At 45.9% G+C, this 25,990-nt stretch overlaps 1 protein-coding gene across 1 annotated transcript in view; it reads left to right on the top strand.

Moving 5' to 3' along the window:
- COLGALT2 (collagen beta(1-O)galactosyltransferase 2) overlaps positions 1–23,728 on the top strand; it is an 89,194-nt gene extending 65,466 nt beyond the window's left edge. The window contains exons 5-12 of the mRNA XM_037907578.2: positions 390–594; positions 10,461–10,580; positions 12,187–12,263; positions 16,734–16,840; positions 17,891–18,023; positions 18,595–18,722; positions 19,883–20,089; positions 21,885–23,728. Of these exons, the coding sequence (XP_037763506.1) occupies positions 390–594; positions 10,461–10,580; positions 12,187–12,263; positions 16,734–16,840; positions 17,891–18,023; positions 18,595–18,722; positions 19,883–20,089; positions 21,885–22,161 (1,254 nt within the window). The 3' untranslated portion in view covers positions 22,162–23,728. The remainder of the gene's footprint in view (positions 1–389; positions 595–10,460; positions 10,581–12,186; positions 12,264–16,733; positions 16,841–17,890; positions 18,024–18,594; positions 18,723–19,882; positions 20,090–21,884) is intronic.
- Positions 23,729–25,990: the final 2,262 nt, after the last annotated feature.

Genomic DNA, 25,990 nt, shown 5'->3' with positions numbered 1-25,990 from the left:
GCACTTTGCAGGATTAGTCTTGGAGATGTGTGTGCAAATGTAGGTTTTAGAGAGTCAGGGAGTAATACCTGGCCAGGCTGGCTTCGAAGCTTTTCCGCCCAGGAGTTTTGCGGTGGTACAGCTCAGGTCTCCGTTAGCTGCTGAAAAGGGAAGATGGGTTCATACTGTAAGGTTTGGGGGTACTTGTATCTAGGCGTTTGGGTCAGCCCATTAGAAAGAGTGGAGCAATTTGGGAAATTCAGTTCCAAGTGCAGATGTCAAACAGCCCCAAAGATTGGGAATGAGAGGACCTGGGATTTTGGCACTGGTCAGGCTCTCTTGAAAAGAGTCAGTAGGCTAGTCATTTGAAATGTCTCACGGTAATAAAGTGCTGGCTCTTCGCATTTCAGGGCTATTACAGAAAGACACCGGATTACTCCCTGATCAGGGAATGGAAGAGGTTGGGCTGTTTTGCTGTCCCGATGGTTCATTCCACATTCCTCATTGACCTGAGGAAAGAGGCCTCAGACAAGCTGATGTTTTACCCCCCACACCAGGACTACACCTGGACCTTTGATGACATCATTGTCTTTGCCTTCTCAAGCCGCCAGGCAGGTATGTTGGTGAGCTCACAGGCTGGGAAGGCTGATCGGTGGAGATGTGCAGATTCCCTTCAGTTCAGAGGTTAATACTTAAAGGCAGTAGGTTGAATTCTACCCTCACTTACATCCCTAAAATGCAGCAGACTTTAGTAACATTTGGTCAATGTGTTTTTCTGCAATTGTATTTCTCAGAAACCTTTTTTAAATTGGGAGTCTCCTCTCTGGACTCTTGTTTGTTACACAGCTGTGCCTGACTGTGACTAACTTTAAGGCTGCTTCTGAATGGCCTGAAGTCTTTTATTCTAGTGACCACTGTCTCCCCTCTTCTCCCTTATCCCATCCCTTTAACTTTCCTGTATGAAGCTGTACTGACAGCTTCAAAGACCTTAGTCCACAGAACAAGTATGGCCATGGGCAGCAGCTGTCCAAGCCTGCCCTATGCTGCCAGTGGGCCTCAGCTCTATCTTCTCCCCTTCATGCTCCTTCTCCTCTTCTTGCCCTTTCCTCACCACCTGTTCTTTCCCAGGCACCAAGCCTCTTCTCTGTCCTATTTCAGCTCCAATCAGGTACCAGAAATGGTACCATGTGACCTAAGAGTCCTATCAGAGGTAACAAACTATGGACAATGAACAGCTCATTCATGGTTGATGGGGCAAGGGTTATCTGTTGACATGATTCCCTGAGTAATTTCAAATCACAGATAAATCCAAGGAGATCACAAGCTGCTTGGGGATCATGGACAACCAAAAAAATACCAACGGACCAACCCATTCATTCACCCACCTTTAATAATACCAGTATGACCTACTTCACAAGGAAGTTGTGACTATTAATTAGTGCTTTGAGAATGGGAAGCACACTTGGGATCCTTAGGTGGATGTTGCTATGTAAGTACCAAGCATGATTAGTATGTTTGTCATGTGGAGATTTACAGTGCTCTGTGTGCATGATCTCGGTTAAAGTCACTAGGATTTGTACTGCTAAGCGTCTGGTCACCAAATGAAAATTCACTCCCTGGGCATCACTTGTCTCCTCCCTGAGATTATGTTTGGAGGAATCCTCGAAATGGCCTTATTGCTTGACTCTCACCTTCCTGTTAGAAGTGCTGAGCTGAGTAACTGACAGAGCTCTTCTCTAATATGTCTCTAAGCCATTGGGTATGGGAGGCTCCCCCCACTGACAGGTTTTCCCTGTGTGCATCTGTAACAAGGCCGCCTGGAGGGGGGCAGTTTGCCCAAGGAACTCCAGCGGACCTGCAAACTGTGTGGTGTTGCAACCTGGTGCATGGGGTTGCACGATCATTCAGATTTGATCCGGCCCTCCCTCTGTCATGATGGAAGGACAGCTGGGCCAAATCTGAGTGACTGGCATTGCAACCTGGTGCACGAGGTTGCAGCATCATTCAGGTTTGGCCCAGCAACCCATCCATCATGACAGGGGGTGGCCAGGCCAAATCTGAGCACCACTGCACCCCCGTGTCCCAGGAGTGAGGAACTGGGCCAAGCCCCACGGGACGAGAGCTGCCACTGCAGGGTGAGCTCACTCGCCAACCCTACCACCCCTGGGCCTATCTTCAGTGTTTATAGAAGGGTGGGAGGCCACAGTTTCAGATTTTACTCCACATCCCCAAAAAGCTCTGTATTGGGGCCTTACATCCTGGCTCCCACAATGAAACAGAACAAGCACTTGTTTTCAAATCTCCTGAGGTGTCAGAACACTGGAAGTGCAGCAACGCAGGTGGCTCTGCATTTAATCAGTGAAAATAATTAGAGCTGTCTGAGCTTTTTGTTCTGCAACCTCAAATTGCACAAAATCTACCCAATTTCAGGATTCATAGGAACTTGAATCTCAGCCAAGTTTCACTGCAATGTTCTTTTCAAGTTTGTATGTAGGTTGTAACATGGTTGACCACACACAGTTTCTACATCCACACACAAGATCAAATTCAGCTCTGCAAATTCCCATCAAAGTTAACTGCTAATGCCAGGGCTGAGCCTGGCCCTCAGGTCCTAGCCATCAGGGTGTGCTATAAGCAGGGCTGCAACACAGTCTCTGAGCTTGCAATGGAATCTGCACAGTTCTTGTGCACTGTACATGGAACTGCCTGACTGTTTTGATGTAACTGGATTAGCCAGTTCTCCAGCCTATCAGGCCTTTGTATGAGAGGACATCCCAAAGCGCAGGGGCTCCTGTAAAACACACATCAGCACGTGAGCGAATACGTGGTAGTATGCACAGACTTCCCCACAATACACCTGAAACAAGCCTGGTGTTTGTGTGGCTAGGCCAGTCCAAAAGACACGCAGTTGTACTAGGAAAAATGCCTGCCTTGTGGATGTGCTGAATGGTAGTAGCTGTGCCCATATCAGATGAGCATGTCGGAGCCTGGGTATATTTACAGGTGACACGGAAAGGGGAAAAAACGAGGGTTGTGCAGGTGTGTGCTCGCTCTCTCTTTAGATTAATCCAATATTTTCTAATTATTTAGTCTTAGAAATATCAAACCATCAAATCTGATCTGCCTTGTTTTTGCTGGAGAACTCCCCAGGGAGTTTTCCCTAGCCCTTAATTGAAGGCGCAGGGTGCTGATGTTTTAACAAAGAGAGTTATTCTCCCAAGTGTTCAAGTTAACATAAACCACCAACCTTCACCCCCCCACACCTCCCAAAAATTTTTAAATCACCTGAATACTTTCCCATCTCAGTCAGTTTCTCTCATGCCATAAGCCTACCACTTCTCCAGTCATCCATAGGGTCTTGAAGATAGTTAAGACCCTGAATTTCTAATGTAAAACTCCTGCAGGAAAAGTTCTCTAGCTGGCCCCATTTAGACCTTCTTTCTGCTTTATAACGAAGTAAAACAGGGCAGCCCCGCAGTTCTTTTTGTGTTTCACATCCCCCTTAACCCCTTTCTAATTGTAATGTGGATGAGCCCAGGATCTTCACAGTGGAACCTGTTTCAGGCAACATAGGGCAGCTTACAATGTAATTTTGAATCCATGTGCAACTCAGAGGTTTCTGCAAGATTTCACTTCCTCTTTTTTCCTGCTGCGGGGGCCTACATTACTTGACTACAGATAATGTGATAAAGGCAAGAGATGTCTGAAATGCTTCCCAGAACCTTGTTGCTTCCCTCTTCTCCTGTCTGTGACAATGGTTTACTGGATTCTCTTGGTTACAGGACCATAGACAATCTGACAATGCCCCAGTGCAGTGAGCTCTAGCTAAAGGACAAAGCATACTGGATAAGATGCTCAGCTGGTGTATACTCGTGTTGATCCATGGATTGCAATGGAGCTAGGCCAAATTACCTGAAGATCTGGCTGCATGGGAATTTTAGGACCCTAAAGATAGGTTTTGTGAATGGAGAGATTAGTGGGAAGGAGACATATACATCCAGCGACAGCCTCCAGGAGACACTGTGAGAAGGGAACTGAGAGGCTTTTCATGGGCTCAATGGGCTTCTTGGAAAAGAAATTTGGTCAGGAAGAAACTCACTTCTCTCCTAGCACTGGGGAGGCCCTAATCACAGCCATTCAGTAGGAATGTTCATTACATTTTGAAAGGACAGTCTCCTACTCAGCATGACTGTCAGCTTAATGATGTGGAGTCAAGTTTCATTTATCTTCAAGAGCTGTGCTGGGAAATCAATGTCTGGCATAGAAGCCTGGCGGTTAGAGCCAGGAGAACAGCATGCTTTAGCATAAGGGCTGGGATTGTCCAGTCAGCGTTTTGAATGCACAGGTCAGACGAATGGGCATATTCCTGCCTTGAGACACTCAGAGCATAGCAGAAAGGGAGTTCCATGTGTAGTTTCCATTAATGTTAATGAGATCTGCTCTGTTAAATAATGGGAGGAGCGTTGTCTAGTTGTTTGAGCTGAACTGTGGGCATCTGGACTCCTGATTTCTTTCCCTGGCTCTGCCCCAGACTAGCTGTATGATTTGGTGGGGGTGAGAGGTGGAGCTTGCGGGGGACACAAAGTCACCAACTCTCCATGTTCAGTTTCCCTTTCCGCAAATGTCTCCAATAGTGACACCCAAGTCACAAGGCTCTTCTGAGACTTCATTCATTAGCCCTTGTAAAGTATCCTGAGAGCCTCCTATGGAATGCTGTATACAAGCATGAAATAGCCTACTACTGCTGTCACTAAAGATGACAATAATGAATCCCTTCTGAGTGGAGAATATACAGTACCTTTAACAGCAGAGTAGTGCTACCTCAGAGAGGACTCTTTATTTAATGATTGGTGACAATCATGAATAGCAAAACTATGCAAGGCAGAGTCTGGATTAAAGGATCTCTTTGGAAAGGTTGGGGTTTTTTGTTTGTTTGTTTTTGAATAGCTGCCTGTATTTTTCATAGCTACTAGTGTGTTGAAAAGGGGGTGTCTTGGGCCCAACAGGGGATAAGATATTAATGAAACCCTTGTTCACTGTTACAGCATTGAACAGTGAAGTGTCATCTGGGGTTTTGTGTCAAGTTATTGCCGGCAACTCCCATTGTAACTGTCACAGTTCCAGGGTAACTGTGCCTGTATTCCCCCTCCTGTGGTCCACTCCAGGAGTGCCCAGTCAGTCTTCAATTCTCTAGCTGTCACCTGTCACTGGGTAGGGACCCGTGTCCCACTCCCTTCTGACTGGAGGGTTTTAAACCTGCACAGCTCCCTGCCTTATACTGGGATATGCCCAGCAAGCCAGTCTGCCTAACAGCCAGCACCTGTGCATTGCTTTCTCTGTGAGGGCTATGACCAGTGTATTGCCAGCAGTTACAAGTAACCACACAGCTCTTTCTAAGCATGCACCGTTAGTCTGACAGTAAAAGCATTACAGAGAGAACGTATAAAAACCCATAAAAGTTCCTAGACGCATGCTAAAAGTGTAGACTGAGCCTGAGTCATCCTAATCACTCCCCCACTGTTTTAGTTCCTGAAGGATCTGGGGTAACCCGCCCCTAGGGCATAGTCAGTAGAACACAGTCATATGTACAATCCCTGGCCCGCAGTGATGCAGTAAACTTAAAACAATATGTCCCCCCCAGTTGCAATATCTGTCACAGTAACAATCATTATTAATTATTATTATTTATTTATTATTATATTTTACTCATTATTTATTTGTATTACCATAGCATCTAGGTGCCTCAGTCACAGATTAGGACCCCCATTGTGCTAGGCACTGTACAAGCACAGAACAAAAAGACGGTCCCTGCCCCCAGGAGGTTACAATCTAAGTACAGGACAAGAGACAACAGATGGATACAGGCAGGCGGGGAGTACAAGGAAACAGTGAGATGGCATTGGTCAGCATGACAGGCAGGGCTCCCAGCACACCAGCAGCCTAGCTGTCATCAAGCGTTTTGTAGGCACCATGGCAAAGGAAGGTCATGAGGAGGGATTTGCAGGTGGATAATGAGGTAAGTTTTGCGATTTTCATGGAGAAATGCCTGCCAAGCATGTGGGGCAGCACAGAAGAAAGCGCAAAGATGCTTGTTTGAACATTTATGGGCTTTCATTAAAGTTATAGCAAAAGAAGGAAAAGCAGTTAAAGCATCTGAAATGTAAAATATTAAGTGAGGCTTTGTTCTTAACGGTATCCCTTTTCCCTTCCCTTCAGCTGTATGGGGCTTTTAAGGGACAAACCCCTGTTTGACAGTCTTTTAGATGGTATTAAAGATGGTATGAAATTTGTTGGGAGTGGAGGAGGGAAGAAGTTAGTTGAGATGGTCTGAAGCTGTTGTTATTGTGAAGTCCTATTCTGTTTTCTTTTACACTTTTCTGTCTACACTAGCGACCTTACAGTGGCACAGCTGAACCGATGCAACTGTGCTGCAAGATCACTTGTGTAGCCGCTCTGTGCCGGCGGGAGAGAGCTCTTCCATTGTCATAATAACACCACCTCCAACAAGCGGCAGTAGCGATGTCAGCAGGAGAAGCTCTCCCACCGGCATAGCTTTGTGCACACCACTGGTGCTGGTGAAACTTATGTTTTTTTAACACCCCTGAGCGACATAAGTTTTGCCGACAAAACAAGACAAACACCAGGGAAGCAAAGCAAAGTCAGGTAATGCAGTTTCTGCCATTGGTGCTGATTTCCATTTGCAGGCATGCTGCTGGAGAAACACAGGCCCAGCATACAGTCTGATTAGCCACTGTGGCAAATTTATACTGGTGTGTAACTGCCTCTCTGGTCACAGGCTCATTGCAGTGTTGCACCAGATGGAGTTGTCTTGACTGGCTGAGCCCGACTCTTTAGTGTGAAGATAAAAGGAAAGAGAGAAGCAAGGGGAGAAATAAGCTGGGGAAGGAAAAGAACAGATGAGGCAAGGGGATCAGGATGCTGAAGGTCCAGTGGTGTCATGGCGGGAGGGGGGGCATGATGGTAAAGCTCATTCCATCCAGTCCATGCATCCCCCTTTCTCCCACTGAGTGACCCCTCCAGAAAAGCCATGTCCAGGAAGGTTTGACAGCCCCATCTCAATAGCATTAACCAATGAGATCACAGTGTGATGATTTTTAATTATTAACATTTTCTTCTAGAACTTTTCAGTGCATTGTCAGGCCGCCCTGTGACTTCCCTAGCAGCTTGGCAGCTCCCATAGCACAGCTCTTTTACTTAAACAATCCAGTTTGTACCAGTCTATTTGTCTCCATTTGTTACCTTGGACAGCTTGTATGTTGTTCCTCCAGGATGTGCAGCTTGGGTTAGGCTCCTCCCTGGGGTGATAACTCTGGTTACTTCACTAGAGTCACCATAAGAATGACTTCTGGCCATCACTGCATTGCTAATAATAATAATGCCTACATCTATGTGTTTCTCATATTTTCTCAGTGGCAGTGTTTGTTTTTATCCCACATAACAGGAATTGGAGGGATATTTCCCCACAAAGTGCTACCATTTCAAGGTAGATAAGAACCTTTTTTCCTTTGTTAAGAGAGATTATTTGGAACAACAGAGAGCTGCACAGTTGAAAGCAGGGCCGGCTCTAGGCACCAGCAAACCAAGCATGTGCTTGGGGCAGCACAGGTCCAGGGGCGGCGTTCCGGCCACCTTTTTTTTTTTGGCTCGGGCGGCATTCTGGCCACCCTTTTTTTTCGCTTGGGCAGTTGCGCTCTCAGAGCTTGGGGCAGCAAAAAACCTAGAGCCAGCTCTGGTTGAAAGCCTGTTAAACAATGGAGGGTAAGGAGTGTTGATCGGTGAGCCAGATAAGATTGGCTGATTAGATCAGTGTCAAATCCATTAATGTCAGTGGGCAGTATTATTTTACTCTTCCATTTGCCTTAATGACTCCTGACAGTGGAATGTGGTTTGGCAAGGAATCCAGTCATTATTTACTTGTGGAGAGGAGTTTATAATGGCAGAAACATAACAGTCATGAAAGCAGACCATTCCACTTGACTGAAAATCCTAGGGATTATGGCTAGCCACTAATAATCTAAAACATTGACATGCCAGGTTGTAGCTGCTTTTAATTTATTTTTCAGTTCTGAGCTTGTTTTTTAAAAATCAGAGCTGGAAATATATCAAGTTCAATTTTTCCATTGTTGTGAGTGTCTGGATTTCAACATCCTTCAGACAACAGGTAATTGACAAAGGGCACAATCAAAGCCCACTGAAAGCAATGGGACTTTTTTGTCGGCTTCACTGCCCTTTGGATCAAGCCCTACCTCTCTAAAGCAAGGTCTTCATTTTGATTCACAGAGTTGTATTCACAGCTTATTGCCTAATGAGTTAGTGATGACACTGGGCCATATCGTAGTCCCATTAAAGTCTCTAACAAACTCCCATTGAATCCAGTGGAACCAGGCTTTTGCTCATAGTGAATTGCTAGAGAATCTAAAGTGAATGAATCAGCAATGTATTTGTTTTCCCCTGACTTTGAGATCTAATATGAGGTTGGAGGTTGGTGCATTCTCTCCCACCCCCCAATTTGAGATCCTTATCAGAGGATAAGGAAACCTATGAGCAGGACAAAGCTGTGCAACATTTTATTATATTTTGTTAATTAAAAAGCATCTTAGTATTCTCCACTTGCTTGTTTCTCTTGATATAGAATACTCTTTGGGCTCCTCCTTTTCCCTCCACTGTTTGGCAGGTTCTTGGCTATGGTAAGAAGTGGAACCTGGATAATAATATGCTTAGTACTTCTGTGGCAGTTTTCATCCATAGCTCTCAAAATGCTTTACAAACACTGATAAGTATCATCATCTCTTGTTTTACACATGCGAGAAACTTAGACTCAAAGAGACTAATAGCAAAGTGCAAAATGTCACAAAGCAAGTCATTTGCTGAGTCAGGAATGGAATTCAAGTCTGTACCCAGTCAGTGCTGCTTTACAGCTTAATAATGCCTGATAATGCTCTGTCAACCCATTTCTGCCCTTGGCTGACCACATGCTGCTCCCACTGAGGTCAATGGATCAAATTCTGCTCTTGTTTACACTGTGTCCTTTTGGAGTAAGTCAGTAGAGTTGCTCTGGATTTACACCAGTATAACAAAGTAGAATTTGGCCAAGCCAGGGCAGAATGTGGAGCCTTGCCTATATGGGGAGACTTCGGTCGAGCTGTGTATTTTTCCATGCTTGTCTTTGCCAGTGGTTCTGTGCAGTTTCCCAAGTGCAGTCCAGGGCAGAGGGGAGGATGGAGTCCCCTCACCAGCTATACATATTGAATGCTCAGAATTACTGATTTGCTTCAAACCAAGCTGCTTTATCCCAGGGAAGAAATCGTAACCGTGCAGACTGATAACAACAGAGCCTTTGTGCACTGTCAACGGGGAGTGCTGCTCCGTGGGAGGAAATGCCTGCAGCCTGGAAGCACTTCTGATACTTGGACATTCCCCTGCTTCTTGGGCCATATTTTCCCCCCAGGCTTGGATGTTATTACTAAACTCTCGGACTCGCCCTCAGAGGCTTGAGGCCTTCAATATGGGATCCTCTTACTTTGCTGCCGCCTTGCCATTTGAAAGTATCTCTCCTGTATGTTTAGACATTGGGGCCCCATCCTGCTGCCCTTTCTCACATCAGTCCCTTTGACTGTGAGTAAAGGCAGCAGGATCATGCTCAGGTTTTGGAACCAAGGGTTCACAGTAGAGAATGGATGATATTTTGTGAAAAATGAAAATGTGTTTTTAGAAGAGATGCCAGTGCCAGGTGTGGGCTGCAGAATCCCCACTGATACCTCCCACCACCACTCCCTAATGTATTTTGCCCCCATTCTAACCAAGGACTTTTTATTTAGCATAGTCCATTGGAGATGTAAGTCTGTTTGAGACTTCAGCTCTGCTCTGCTCTTTGGTTCTGATCCAAAGCCAATGGAGTGACTCCCATTTGACTTTGGTGGTCACTGAATCAAGTTCTCACACTGGCCAGAACACAAAGCAAGCAGTTCACTTGGGGTTTTGGGGAGCAGAGAGCTCTTTATGCCTCACCACCTTTGATCTGTTTGGGGGTGGCATAGACTGGTTTTGATAGGAGTCACCACTGTCCATTGCTCTAGGCTGGTCTCTACAGTGTGTGGGGTCGTGAGAGTGAAATGAGGGGTGTGAAAGTGAGAAAGATCACTCCTCTGGGCTCTGAGATGGGCTCCCCCCCAGGAGAGAACAACAGGCTGGCAACTTAAAAGACCGTGAAATCTGTTTTTATGGGATGTGGAGAAATCGGTTGCCTAGAAGTTGGTCATTAGCTAAATATCAAACAAAATTATACTAGAAACTGCACTGATGGTTTTTAAGTGGTTGCTTAAGAGGGGAGACCTGTTGGGGCTGGGGTCCATAGCGTGGGTTTCACTATAGCCATATAACCATCCTTTTCTCCACTTACAAAGCCAACAAGCAGCCTGGTAAATTACCTGATTCTGTTTCCATTTTCTCTTTATTCCCAGGCATTCAAATGTATATCTGCAACAGAGAACGCTATGGCTTCCTCCCGGTGCCACTGAAATTGCACCAGACACTACAGGAAGATGTGGAGAACTTCATTCATGTGACAATTGAGGCAATGAGTAAGTCAGAGCCTGCCCCATCTCTGCAGAACCATCCTTGGGATGCCAAGTACTTTCTTGTTGAATGGTGGCCCTTTGCCACCTGCCTCAGTGTTGCTTCTGTGCTTGACCTGCAGAGCGACAAGGTGGGGGAGGTAATATCTTTTACTGGACCAACTTCTGCTGGTGTGAGAGAGACAAGCTTTTGAGCTACACAGAGTTCTTCCTCAGGTCTGGGAAAGGTACTCTGAGCATCACAGCTAAAGACAAGATCAAACAGATAGTTTAGCATCAGTAGTTAGCATGTATTCTAATCTAAGGGACCATTCAAGGTGAAGTGAAATGCATCGGGTAAATTGTTCACTGGACTTCTGTAAAAGTGTTGTTGGAAGTGTGGGGGAGAGTTTGCTCATCAGATGCCCAGCTGTGTTCTTGGGAGCTGGAGGGAGCAGCATCCTATGCTAAGAAGGTCCTTAAAGACTGGATTAAAAATCATGGCTGAGATGTTCAAAGCCACCTAAAGGGATCTGGGCATTAAAAATTAATGGGAGCTGGGTTTCCAAATCCCTCCTTTATCATCCTCATGTGATGGCTGTGTTCCTAGTGGTATCACAGTTGGTTAATAGGAGCTGGTTACAGGGCTGGAATCCCCCCAGTTTGCACCAGTCACAGGGAGAATCTTGGTGCTGGAACTAGAGGTGAGCCCTGCCAGGGCTTGTGCAAAATCTCCTTCTCTTTTATTGATCGATGTATTTAACACAATATTACACAATAACAAATAAAGGAAGCCAACCTGCCAGGGAAATTCCAGACAGATGATTAGATTAGATGCAATCGTCAGTCTCCTCCCAGCCAGAGGAACAATGATTTGGATTGGCTGCTGAGCAGCTCAGGCAAGACTCAAATCAATGGCATGAAGGTGCTTGGTGGAGCTGTGCTGCCCCGGAGGTCAATGCATAGGTTTGGTGGGGCAACCAGTTGTGTGAGGTCATGGATCTAGTGGCATGGTACTTCCATGTGGATCCCATAGGTCTGTGGTGTTTAGGACACCTTGCTCCCTGCCCACTTCACATCATCTTACCCCTGCCTCCTGACAAGGGCACAATTTCCTTAAAACTCCGTGGGGCTGTCCTCAGGGAGTTCTCAACCCCCTCTGTCCCAGTCCTGAAGGTTGGTCAGCAGTGGGGAGGAGCAATCTGGCCCCAAAATCATTATTAGAGCTGCGGGTTTTACTGGTTTTTTTGCCTATAAGTCCCTCACCTCCTCCTCCCCTGATAAGTCACCACAGCAGCAGCAAACCCCCCCCCCCCCCCCCGACCGTTATTTAAGTTTTGCCAGAGCTGAAACGTGAGCTCCTCTGTCATCCCAGCCGGAAAGACGTGCTCCAGCATGTGCATTGATACACTGTTCTCGTGGGTGTTTGCAGTCCCATGGCGTCTGGCTTTCTGCCTCTCGAGGCGCTCCTCTGACACATGACGCTGATTAGATCGCAGCATCACACGCCACATCTAGTGCCTCTCTGTTCCAGGGGAAGCAGTGAAAAGTGATGACAATGAATTTGGCTGGGTTTCTTTGCCACTAGGCAGTTCAGTAACCAGCCACTGTGGATGTTTCTATTCTCTTCCAGTTGATCATCCTCCAATCGAGCCCTCGCAATACATCTCCATTCCCTCAAAACACCCAGACAAGATGGGATTTGATGAGGTAGGTGTGGTGGGTTGTTACCTCCAGGGTGCAGTCTGGGAGCTGTTGGAACCGCTGTGCCCCCTAACAATTCAGCGGAGTTGGCCTCTCTCACACTGCTCTGCTAGTGATTCAGTCAGCCTCTCCAGGCCCTGTTATCACCCATCATGACAGCAGGTGGTGCCACACACCCAGCTGAATTACCTGAGTGCTTTCCCTAAGCCACTCATGGACAAACAGGAGGCCCCCAGCCAACTTCCCAGCTCCCTAGCCTTGCACCCCTACTGGAGTATAAACCCAGAATTATATCGTCTTGCACTGCAGAGGGGTCTGTATGATGGAAGCTCATTAATTAACTCGCTCCCGCCTTGATGTGGGGAAGATATGCAGCAGCCTTTGTTTACAGAGCTAGGATTCCCAAACCCTTCACTCAAAAACTCACTGGTTAAGATAAAACATAAAACAAGTTTATTAACTACAGAAAGATAGATTTTAAGTGATAGTAAACAGATCAAAGCAGATTACCCGGCAAATAAATAAAAGCGCAAACTGAGACTAATATACTAGATAGATAGGATTTGAATTAGCAAAATCTCACCCTGACTGATGATACAAGCAGGCTTACAGATTCTATAGGGATCAGCTGCATCTGCTTTGTAGCTTGGGTCCTCTTTCCCCATTCCAAGGCCTTTGTCTTCCAGAGGTTCTTTCAGGTGTTCAGTTGTGGGAGAGTGAAGACAAATGATGATGTCACTCCCCACCTTATATAGTTTCTACATATGGCAGGAACCCTTTGTTCCAAGCTAAGTTCCCAGCCCAGTTTGTGGGAATATACGGGTACCAAAATGGAGTTCAGTGTCATGTGGTCTGGTCACATGCCCTTGCATGCCTTGCTGAGTCATAGCACCCATTACTCATAGGCTGACTGAAACATCCCCAGATGAGGACAGATCTTTTCCATGGTCCATTGTCTTTGCTGATGGGCCATTAGCACTGTCTAGCTTCTTCGCTGTTGTACCTGAAAGGCTAGCTGTGGGTGTTTCCAACTTCACAACATCTTTCAATAACACATACACAGTAAAACTTCATAACTTCACATACAATGATAGCACATACAATACAATAAGATATTAATGTTTGGCAGAGTAAGACTTTTAGAATGATACCTCACAAGCTATACTTTGTACAAAACATATCATAATTATATGACAGTGGTGACTATGGGTTTACCATGGTATAGTGCCTGTATGTACTTTTATTTTGTTGTGTGGACATGTGCATCATATAGAAAGCCTTGTCACTCCCACCACAGATAAGGCTGCAAATCAGTTTTCATTTCTATCCCGTCTTCACATGTTCATCAAAACTTTCCAAAACATTGATATGTTGGGTTGAAATTTTCCATGGGATGGATCCTGGTGTCTTTACTTGACTAAAACTCCCCCTGATCCAATGGGGATCCTTTTGAGGCATCCACATGTGAATTTTGATTCCTGATTTCATAAGAGCTGAGCAGCTGTACTTGATGTCAGTGGGAGCTGTGGGTGCTCAGCATCTTTGGACATCAAGCCTTGAGGTGCCTGATCTCAGGTGTCCCAAGTTTGAAAAACTTGGCTGAATCCAGCGTTCAGGGATACCAGTGGGAATCTTTCCAGTTACTTAAATGGTGATTAAATCAGGCCAGGCGTGATTTGGCTTCACTTCCAGTGACCTCCTGCAACCACTAAGCTTTACTCTTTCTGTAGGTTAGGATTCCTATGGATAGGTCTCTCCATCCTAGGGTTAGGATTCTTATTAGTAGGCCACTTGGAGTTAGGGATAGGGTTCCTACGGATAGGGCTCCCAGCCCTAGGGTTAGGGTTCCTATGCATAGGCCACTTGGGGTTAGGGTTCCTATAGGTAGGGCTCCCCGTCCTATGGTTAAGGTTCCTATGGGTAGGCCGCTTGGAGTTAGGGTTCCTGTGGGTAGGGCTCCCCCCCCACCGGGTTAGAGTTCCTATGGGTAGGGCTCACCACACTAGGGTTAGTGTTCCTAGGAGGAGGACACTTGGAACTAGGTTTATGGTTCCTAAGGGTAGGGTACTTGGAGCTAGGCTTAGGGTTGCTAGGGGTAGCACACTTGGAGCTAGGGTTAAGGTTTCTATGGGTAGGGTTCCCCGCTTGCGGGTTAGGGTTTCTGTGGTTAGCATACTTGGAAGAAATGTTAGGGTTGCTATGGGCAGTGCTCTCTGCCCTAGGTTTAGGGTTTCTATGGGTAGAGCTCCCCACCCTAGGGTTAGGATACTTGGAGATAGCTTCATTATTCCTGAAGAACTTTAGCACTTATGGGTTTTTTAAAATTTCTCCTGCTTTCCATTAAGAAGCAAGGACACTGTTCTGATGACCTCGCAAAGCTGTTAGAGATGGTGACTGAAGAGAGTCAGGTGTTTAAACTGTAAATACACAGCACTTCGGATCACTTGGGTTATGATGGGGTCTGTATGTATTCACTGAATATTCTATATTGTTTGTCCTAATCTTCTTTTCCTGTTTGGGAGCCACATTTCCACTGTGGCCTTTTTGTTTTGATTTTACTCAAGACAGCTGGGAACATGTTTGAAGCAGAACCCAGGAAGTTTGGTGCATAAATCATCCCTCTAGAAACTCCTGCCCCTGTAGTGCTAGAGCTGGCTAGCCACAGTCAGAGGCAAAGTATCAGCAGAAAGAGACTGGGGAGGAAAAATTCCAGAGAGAGACTGTGCTGTGAATAAACTGGGTTTACATTTTGTGTAGAGCCAAAAAAACCTGCATAGGACCACGTAGTGCCTGCATGTGTAGCTGCCAGAGACAGTAATATAATCACAGAGGGAGCTACTAAAATTGGAGGAGCCTTGTTTTTTGTCTTTAAGATGTTGTTTTTTCTTGGGTTGGTCTGGAGTTTCTATTTATATGGCTTGTGTCATGAAGTGCGGATTCTGTGTGACTGTTTGTTTGGCCATCTATGTTTGGAGTCGTGTGTGTTTCTGGGCTGTTTCTTGTGGTTGCACTTAAATTGCCTGATATTTTATTAGTATTACTGCCTTTGCACCAAGCTGGGTCTCAGTCTGGTTTTTATTTGGCCAAGGTTTGTTCCTCAGGCTGAACTTGTTCTTGCCTGCCTGAGGACAGAAACATGGCCCTGACATTCTGTGTTTTACCAAGGAATGTGTGTGCCTGGCGGGGCCTGCAGTCTGCCCTTGAATATGTCTGCTTAGCTTGGGCTAAGTGCTGCCCTCAGATCTGTTTTCCGGCCCAGAATGGATCTCAGGAGCACACCTATGATTCTGATTGAATCAGCAGAAAATTTCCAGGATGTGCAGTAATTAAAGATACCCTGCACTGCAGAACCTGCTTCCACTTGTGTCCAGTTCTTCGGGTGATAGGCATATTGGTAATCCCAAAGATAGATGCAGCATTTGGTAAAGATCTGTGCTCTTTACCACATGCCAACCTCATCCTCCCTTTGAATACAAAAGGGATATATTGTACTGGGTAGAGATTGGCCCAAACAAAAGCCTGGATCCAAACATCCCAGTGTGCTGCGGAAGTTCAGATCCAGCTCCAAACTGCACAACTGGCCCCTGGCCCCTGCTTTCTAATTCCATGTACAACTGTGCATGCAAAGAGCATTATGGTTGCAAAGTGAAGCATTTAAAAGTCAAGAAATGCCAAAGTTAATGTTGCCCACATAACCTTGACTCTGCCCCCTGTGTATTTATATTACCCTCCGGTTTCTAATTACTCAGATACAGTTTTCTCATCCAGGCCCCTCCCTCACGCAGTGTTGATGGTGCCTGGGGAATGTGGCACTGTTCATTTAGTTTTTTATTCTCACTGCTCAATGTATGAAGCCCTGCTGCATTCACTGTGCATCGTCCTACCTGGAATCCTCAGCTGTCCAGTTAGGGGTAGAGCTCTGCTCAGGCCTACTTTTAAAGCCCGACCTGGACCTGAACCCAAACTGAGCACAGCCGACCCGAATCCAACCTGAGAGTGTTGAGTCGTTTTTAGAACTGACCCAACCCTGATTACCCCACGAACCTGGGTCAACTTTATGTCCCTGCCAGATTTCAGGTTTCTGCTCCAAATTGGTGAGGTGCTAGAATTGATCCAAAAAAATCAGATTTTGTAGGTTTTTTTTAACAAGGCAAAAGTGCTTTCTTCCCACCGCCCCCCTACACACATACACACACACATACACACACACACACACTCTTCATTTTTGAAAATCATTGAACATTCTTTCCTCAACCTTCCCATAAAAATCAGCAGCTGGACTGAGAACAAATATTCTGAATTTCAGCTCAAAAGATAAATGTCTGACAAATTTATAGTAACCCGAAAACAACACTCTTAAATGGAAATGCTCCTGGAGCTCTAACAGGGTTCAAAACCTGCTGAGCTCCGGCACAGGCTTGTATCTGGACTTTGCACTGAGCCAGAGCGTTCTGATGTCCTTCTTTCTTAACCCAGATTTTCATGATTAACCTGAAGCGTCGGAAAGACAGGCGGGATCGAATGCTGCGGACGCTCTATGAGCAGGAGATTGCAGTCAATATAGTAGAGGCTGTGGATGGCAAGTGAGTCTTTGGAAATATCTGGTTCTGCATAGCAGAACTGTTGATAGAAGTGCTACCTTGATTAATTTCAGACAATTCTCTTTGATGCCCTGTGATTATGAGTTATCATTTTTAATGTACTATTTGGTGCAGTTTTGCAAAAAAAAAGTTTTCATGCTGTTGTTTTATTCTTCTCTTACTCTGATCAGTCTCCATTAGAGATCTGATAAGATAGTTTAGGCCCAGAAGTAAAGTCTTCTTCAAGGCAAAGTTCTATGAATAGAAACATTGTCATAAAATTAAATAGGGGTATGACAATGAAAACATTTTTGTGGCGTTTATATGTTCCCTTGCAATATGTCCAACCCCATTGTGCTACATTATAGTAATGTAAACACTGATAAAGTTTTCTTTTAGTTGTAACTCTCAAAGCAATGTACAAAATCTCCATTTTACACACAGGGAAACTGAGGCACTGAGGTCAAGGTTGGGGTTTACTAAAGGAGTCAGGTGCCCAAATCCCATTTGAAAGTCCCAGGCTGAGTGACTTTCCCAAGGCTGCTCAGAAAGTCAGTGGCACAGTTAGAAACAGATCTTGGGTCTCCTGGTGTCTCTCTGCCTTAGTGGCCTCTCTAGTGCTAGGGCATTAGAACTTGACAGTGAAACTGACCATAAGCAAATATAATACTGACTGCGCTAGTGCTGTTGTTCAAGGTGAGAGAAATAAAAGAGCAAACAAAACCCCACCATGGTGGAAAGTGAGCTCGGTGTTCTCTAGCCTTCCAGTTTGACTATAGCTGAAGTGTTATTAACAATATTACAATGACCCTTTTAAGATTGCAGTTTCTTGAAACTGTTGCGGGTGAGAATCCTAAAAAATCTCTTATGTTCAGCATGATTTAGATCAAATTAAACTGCATTCAGCTACAAATACACAGCCTATTTTGGGAACATCCCTAGCTCAGGGAAGTCTTTTCACTGCTAAACAATTTCACTGGTTTTGTGCCTGAGTAAAAAATAGTAACATCTATAAAAGTTCTTAATACTGAAAGCAGCTCTCTCTTTCCTCAGGGCATTGAATACAAGCCAGCTGAAAGCTCTGAATATTGACATGCTACCTGGTTACCAGGACCCTTATTCTTCCAGGCCACTAACCAGGGGGGAAATTGGCTGCTTTCTTAGCCACTATTATATCTGGAAAGAGGTAAATAATGTCTGTGTGCTGGCGGGTGTATTACACTTGGATGCTGCGGGAGGGAAGCAATGTTTTATTTTTAGATAGTCTCTCTTATTTTGGTGTGAATTATCCAGGGTCTCAGTAAAGGTTACGATTTTCAAAAACAGGATCAGCAGTTAGGCTCTTAAGTTCACACCTTGGCACATAAGCAACCTGATTTTCAAAAGTGCTGAGACTTGAGCAGCTCTTATTATGCTGTCAGTTTGCAAACAGCTCCCAGCCTGTGTCACACGTCTGGACTGTGGTCATGACCTTTTTCACAAAACCCTTAGCCAGCCTGTTTGGGGCAATGTTGTGCTTGGGGAGAAAAAAAAAAAGCAAAGAAATGTTGTTGCAGGATTTCACCTGTGAGTTTTCTCTGATTCTAAACCTGTGTAGAATTGAATGGCACCAATTTTGATGATCTTCATACTGATCAAAGAGCAGGGGGCTCAGTCCTGCTCCCAGTGGGGTCCTCGACATAGCTTCAGAGGGTGCAGAACTGGCCCCTCAATAGCATATGGGCCATTTCAGTCCCATTTGAAAACATCTCTTTCAGGTGGTGAACAGAGAACTGGAGAAGACTCTCGTTATCGAAGACGACGTGCGCTTTGAGCATCAGTTTAAAAGGAAACTCATGAAATTGATGGACGATATAGAGCAAGTCCAGCTAGACTGGGAGCTCATGTAAGTAGTCTTGTCCCAAGAGCTTTCACTGCCCTAAACCAGCTGGAAACTCTCTCCCCTGCTCTCACATGCATGGAGCATTTCAATAACATGGATGTACCCTCATAATAATCAGACAGGGCTGCCTGCAGGGAATGCAGCATGGAGGAATAAAATTCCAAAGAATCAATAATGGGGGATAATTTTAAAGGAGCTGGAGTAGTTAAAACCTCCATCAAATGAAGCACATTGCGGGTACTCTTTAATAAACAGGTGCCCACAGTGATATAGCCATGGCCTCCCAATAACCCTGGTCCCCCACTCTGAACTAATTCCCATGACACAGGGTGCATGTTCTCACTGTGAGAACAGGGTATTTGAACCCTTTTGTTTAGTCATTTAAATACACACTCATTCTCCCAAAGAGAAGCAAGAGGAGAATGGCACCGTCTAGCCAGCAAACAGACTGAGCTGGAAATCTTTGTCCTGTTTCTGAAAACAATTCCACGTTCACTGCCAAGGGAGCAGAGTTTTCGAACTGGCCAGCTGAAGAAGGGGGAGAAGACCTTCTAGGGGGCTCCTCCTCCAGGCAGTTTTTATAATCCCCCGGCTGTTTGGTGCTTTCTGGCACTCAAGTTGTGTGGGTCCCTGGCTCAGTGCCTGTGACAGTCCAAAAGCAAAACGTTTTCTCTTCAGATGTATTTTTATAAGGGATAAGCCGTCTCTGGTGGCACTGATTTATCTGGGCTTCATCCAGAGAAGGGATATGGCTGGGGAATTACCCCAACCCTCCTGTCTGTAGGAAGATGGAGTTTTAACAAGAGGCTCCTGAGAGGCCTCCAGCACCTCACTGGATACGCACCATAGCGAATTCAAATCCTTGCTTGGGTCAGGATGGCGCATTGGTTTTGGGTTTTGTAGGCTGCACCTCTGGGTTAAAAACACAGGCAGTTGTGGCACTGGAGAATTCCAGGAGTAGCATTTGACTTGTGGGTGCACTTTGGACCTGATCCATGGTCCAGTGACGTCAATGGAAAAACTCCCACTGACTTAAAAGGCCTTTGCTCAGCCCTGGTTGAAGTGGGAATGCCTGATGTCCCAGTTACAGTATAATTGCACTGCAGAGCTGATCATGGAAACAGGCCTTAGTTTTCACTGCGGTGGGTTTTTCTCCCCTCCAGCTACATTGGTCGGAAGAGGATGCAGGTGCAGCGCCCCGAGAAGGCAGTTCCTAACGTAATGAACCTTGTGGAAGCAGATTACTCTTACTGGACCCTGGGGTATGCAATCTCCTTTGAAGGGGCTCAGAAATTAATTGGGGCTGAACCTTTTAGCAAGATGCTGCCGGTCGATGAATTCCTGCCGATCATGTACAACAAGCACCCTGTGTAAGTAAAACCCCTTCCTTGCTTGGGAAGCCAGCTGGCTTTGCGTGAGCTGTACCTTGCTAACTGATCTTAAACTGGACGTTGTGTTGCTGTTTGTACAGTGCATCTCCATAGCATAACCTAGTAGGCGGAGCAGAGGACTGGATATTATGATTCTTGGATATTGCCAGTGCTGCTGCAGATGTTGAGCAAATCTCCGGACATTTCTCTGCCTGAATTTATGTAATAATATCCTACCTCGGAGTGGTCTTTTGGGATTCATAAATTCATATTTTAATCTCTGATTGGAAGTAACTATATAGGTGTATTATTATGATTATGTAGATAGTGTCTACTTTGGAATACCTTACCTGGCATAGGCCCTGGGAAAGATCTCTGTGCAACTCAGAGCCTTTCTTTTCAAAACCCTGCTTTTAGGGCCTTTTCAGAATCTACATGGCACCTTCCTACTTCGCTGTGTTGCAGAATCCAGGGTTTTCATTTCAAAGGTGTGTGGGGCAGGGAGAAGTCATATCTTTTAACCAGCTCCCAGCCAGACTTATCAACTTTGTCTCTCTCTTTGTGGGGAAAGCTCTGCAAGGCTCTCACTCAGAGCCCCGGAAAGTGATGTGGGTCTCAAGATACGGGAGGAATCTGTTTTCAAGGGTGGATCGCCTTGTTTTGTAAGAAAACAAGGGTTTTTTTTAATTCTCACCTAAAGCTCCCCCTAACCTTGTTTCCAGAGTCTAGTTACCCATTATGTCATCTCCCCAAAAGAATTTGGGGTGCCACATCATTGGTCCCTGCTTCCAACAGGTACTGCAGTGTCCCTCTGACAGTTGTCTTCTAGTCCTGTATACAGGCTTAGTGATCCTCTGATAACATATCTGAGACAGGCCTTTGTTCTCCTCCAACACCCAGTTCTCCTAATTGGCCACACCACTTACTCTCTGGTAGCAGGGTACACTCTTCGGCCTCATCTGCATCAGTAGCAGCTTCTCTGGTGGTAGGGACGCTGGGAGCACTAATGCAGACAGGCTGCCATTGACTAACCATTGGGTTGCTCAGAACAGGTCTAGATGGGATTGGAAGTTGTGGCGCTTAAAACCCCAGTGGCCAGTTGACCACTTCGCAAGCAATGGCAAAGTAAGTCATGTGCTGATAGCGATGCCATAGAGGAAGATTTTAAGACAACTGCTAGTATAGACAAAGCCTTTGTTATTTCTTGGCCTAACTTTGCTCCCATTGGAGTTGATGGGAGCATTACCATTGATTTCAGTGGGAGCAGAGTTAGGCCACCCCTGAACTCATCTAAAAATCGCACCCCAACAGTGCAAATAAGAAATGATACAGGGGGCCCAGCAGTTGAATTCCAAATGCCAACTCACATATCCAGGTATCTCTGCAAGACTGGGGCTACAGTCACAGTAGAATTTCCAGATGGATCCAGTATGCTTCCTGTCCTGTTCTCTCATAGAGTGTTGCTATTCAAATAGCTGCAGGGTCCTGCTTCAGAGGTGGCTGCTCCCTAGTGGCAGGTGAAGTGCATGGTTTCTGAAATACTTTGTCATTCTTTAGGATCCTTTATGTTATTGTATAAAAATCACTTTTCCAAAAGGACTAATAGTGTCCTCACTGTTCAGTTCATCTTAAGCCTTCAATCATTTGCCCAGGTTTCACCCTGCGAGGAGCATCTAACTCTACCGACTAGTCCTAGCTCAGTAGATTGGCTCATAAACCATGGAAAGGCAAAGCAAACACAGTGGTGCTGAGCAAGACTTATTTCTGCTAGTGATATTTGTTTTCCTTTCTTTAGAGAGAAGTACAAGGAGTACTATGAGTCCAGAGACTTGAAGGCCTTCTCAGCAGAGCCCTTGCTTGTTTATCCCACCCATTACACAGGGCAGCCGGGTTATCTCAGTGACACAGAGACATCCACCATCTGGGACAATGAGACCATGTCGACTGACTGGGACAGAGCCCATTCCTGGAAGTCCCGGCAACAGGGCCAGATCCACAGCGATGCCCAGAACAAAGATGCCTTGGCCCCCCAGCCATCTCTCGATGCGTCGTTGTCGAGGGATGAGCTATGACTGCCCCCCTTGCTAAGTGACTCTGACAACAACAGCAGAACCTGCCTCACAATTTAGCTTTCATCTAGAAGCTTCTAGAGACGTCAGTGTGGTCTCCTTCTCGCCGTCTTTAGTGGCAAAGCAAATTGATTGGATGTGACTGACTTAACCTAACCAATCTCTATTTTTTGGGAAAGGGAGTGGGGGGAGGGGCTTGAACCAGAACGTTCCAGATTGGCAGAAAAAAAAAAGACTTCTTAAAAGCGTATCGTAAACTCCAGTCCATTCTCACAAGGGTTCGTAACTTTGAAACCTCTGTGGAGTGGCGAGTTGGCTCCATGGCGCACTGAGTTGACACTAGTAATTACAAAATTTCCTTGAATGACGTCTTTCTACAGTTCCTGGTGTAGAATACTGTATTTATAAAGATTAATATATATAGGGGTTCTGAGGTGGACACGTGTAAGTCCTTTCCAGATAGTTGTCACTGTGCTGCTGCATAACATTAACTGTTGTTGATTTGCGTTTTTTAACCCCATTCTCTGAGAGAAGCCGCAAGTGTGTGTGTGTGTGTGTGTGTGTGTGTATGTATGTATGTTTGAAAGGATCACTGTCAAGATCATGACTTCAAAAATGGCCTCATCTGTGTTGCTATCTACACCTCTTCCATAACGTGAGTCCTCACTTCACATTGCAATACAAAATAGTTTCAGGAGTCCTCTCTCCTACGTTTCAAGACACCCCTCCCATCCCATCTAGCCATAAGAAAAGAGAGGATGGTCACAGTCTCCTGAGATGTGTCTGCAACCTCCTAAACTGACGCCTTAGCTGTTTCCGTTTTAATAATCTATTTTAAAATCCATTGTGCTTTTTGCCACTTATGCTCTTCCTTTTCTTTTTCTTTTTCTTTTTAATTTGTTTCATTCACACTGAACAGTGAAACTAAATCAGCCAGCACTACTTCCTGTTAATGGTCAGTTTCACTTCCTGTTTCTTGGCTACAAACCTTTTGGGTTTCCTTCCCAATTAATATAATAAAAAACTATTTCAGTTTCCTCACTGATAGGTTTGGGCCTAAACTACTTGACAGTGTCCCTTTAAAAAGAAAACCATGAAAATGTTAATGGTGTCAAGTCTGCTGTTCTTTGTTGGATGGCTGCATTAGAATTGTATATTGCAGGACAAAAAAGGCAACTTGCCTTTTATATATTTTTAAATGTGAGGAGTGAGCTTGTTCTGTTTTGGATGAGTTCTGATATACTCAGTATTGGGTAAGATGTCAGCATAGTAAGTCATCTTGTTGTTTTTTAAAGTGTCCCATAAGGCAGGTGATCGTGTGCTACACTTCTTAGATTTAGCTGATGTAGATTTAGATCTTTTTCTGTACAACTCAAAGTTGGGGGGAAAAAAATCCTCCTGGCCTAAAATCTAAAGAGATTGTTTCACTTTCTGGATGAGCTGTACATTGGAGCGTGTGGTTGGTTTTGGTTTTTTTAATAATTGCTGATAATGTTGTGCTCTCTCCTAAAGAAGACATGTTACTGTCTATCAGCAGGTCTGATAATACATAGAACTGGATGCAAGATGATTAGCTGTGTGGAGTCTTAATTTACATGCAGCTCTTGGACTGAGAATGCTGGGTGAGCAGGGCTGGGGAGTCTGCCATGCTGCTTTGGGGCATTTTCACAGCAGTGTTGAAATAAGGCACAAAAAGGTAACAAAGAGACACAAAGATCATAGCTACAACATTCTGGAGCCTGATCTGACTCTCAGTGGAATCAGTGGGACTCTTGCGCTTAACCAAATCCATCATGGATTTAAGATTTTGTGAGCCTGTTCCCCTGGCCCCTAACCACAAACACATGTTCCACAACTACCCCATGTGGTGCAGCCTCGTCAACACCCCAAGCTGAAGAAAGTCATGAAACTAGGCTCATGTGGAATAAGGATTGTGGGTCATCCTTGGGCCATAGTGAATGATTTGGGGTTTTTCCCCTAGTGCTTAATTTGTAATGAAATAGGTGCCAGAGCTCAAGCAATTAGATGCTGGGGCTTGAGCAATTTTTTTGCATTCATAACTGATGCAGTAAGCCCAGAGGTGCCAGGGCTATGAACTACCAAGCCCTGGCACAAATTAAGTGTTGTTTTTCCCTTTTTAAAAAGCCTCCATTCCCATAATCAGGTCTTTATTCTCCAGCCCACAGGGCAGACCTGACCTCCATTTTGAGCCTGGCTGGCCAGCAGGTGGCACTGTTCAGCGAGACAATGCTTGCCTTCTGATCTGCTTTTTTAAAAGCACCATTTGAAAAATATAAACATGCAGAACATGGTGGTGCTGCAGCTCATCGGAAGGGGCTTTGCTTTGACCCACTGAAGTCAATACGAATCTTGACATGGACTTCAGTGCGGGAGCAGGAGCAGGCCTTTTGTGCAAGCCCACTTGGAGAACAACAGTGAAACTAAACATCAGTTTTAAAGTAGCCAGGGCTAGAAAGGGAAAACTGTGCAAGACTTCAGGTTCTTTCACATTTCATTATGGATGTGAACACAGTGTCACAAAGATTTCACATGCTTCCCTCAGAAACGGGGCAGGTTTTGAGTATAGGACTAGGTGGCTTCGCCCAGGAAGCATATGGAAATGCTGATATTAGCATGCTTTTCATTGTGAAAATAGCCATTTCTCTTCAATTCAGCGGTAACACTACTTTAGACGGGAGCAATCCCTGGAAACCACAAGGGGAAGGACACTTTGCAGACGGAAAGTCCCCGGTTTGGCACATCTCCATTGTACGTGTTCAGTATTTGCATAAGCGTGTGTGTGTATATGGGGGTAGATGAGGGTTCTTGGGGCTAGGTAGCAGAGAAGAGAGAGCAACTGTCAGAGAGGTGGAACGGTACTCTAAGCATTAGCTCTGATAACATGGTCACCGCTGAAATAGGCAGCATTGGTCCTTGTTGCTCACAGAGAAGGAGCATGGGCATGAAGCCAGCTGGCTGGGCCATAGTCTCCAGAAGGGAGGGTTACCAACCCTCCCGCTTGGCTGGGAGTCTCCCGGCATCGGCATTGGTCTCCCAGAGGCTACTGAAACCAATCTGGGAGATTTTAATAGGCCGCTAAAAGTCCGGCGGTGCAGCGGGGCTAAGGCAGGCTCCCTACCTGTCCTGGCTCCGCGCCACTCCTGGAAGTGGCATGTCCAGCTCCTAGGTGCAGGGGCGGCCAAGGGGGGGGGTCTCTCTCCACACACTGCCCCCATCCTGAGCGCCGACTCCACAGCTCCATTGGTCAGGAACCCACAGCACGCACACACCCCTAGCCACCCCCTCCCTACACCCTGAGCTACTCCCCTGCCTTCACACAGCACCTAGCTACCCCTTCCTTGCAGCCTGAGCTACCCCCCACCCCCGCCCATGCACAGCCCCAAGCTACCCCCCTCCCTGCAGGCTGAGCTACCCCCCTGCCTGCACACAGCCCCAAGCTACCCCCGTCCCTGAACTCTCAGCTACCCCCCCTTCCCTGAATGCTCAACTATCCCCCCGCCTGCACACAGCCCCAAGCTACCCCCGTCCCTGCACTCAGCTACCCCGCCGCCTGCACACAGCCCCAAGCTACCCCCCTCCCTGAAGCCTGAGCTACCCCCCCCTGCCTGCACACAGCCCCTCTCTACCCCTTGAGCAGTTTTTTAGCTGAGTTCACTGCTTTGAGTTATAGTTTTTGGTTGCATTTCCCCCCAACCCAGAAAGGCTGGGTGGCCTGCAGAGGTGAGTCGGGGGTGGAGATGCTGCTCCCTCACTGGACCCTGCTGTGCGGAGCTGGCTTGAGCCCTGCCGGCCCTTTGCCTTTCTCCCCCCT

This window comes from Chelonia mydas, chromosome 8 (assembly GCF_015237465.2).
Source record: "Chelonia mydas isolate rCheMyd1 chromosome 8, rCheMyd1.pri.v2, whole genome shotgun sequence".
NCBI lineage: Eukaryota > Metazoa > Chordata > Testudines > Cheloniidae > Chelonia > Chelonia mydas.
The sequence above is the reverse complement of the archived record's forward strand: the minus strand, read 5'-3'. Positions and strand labels throughout refer to the sequence as shown.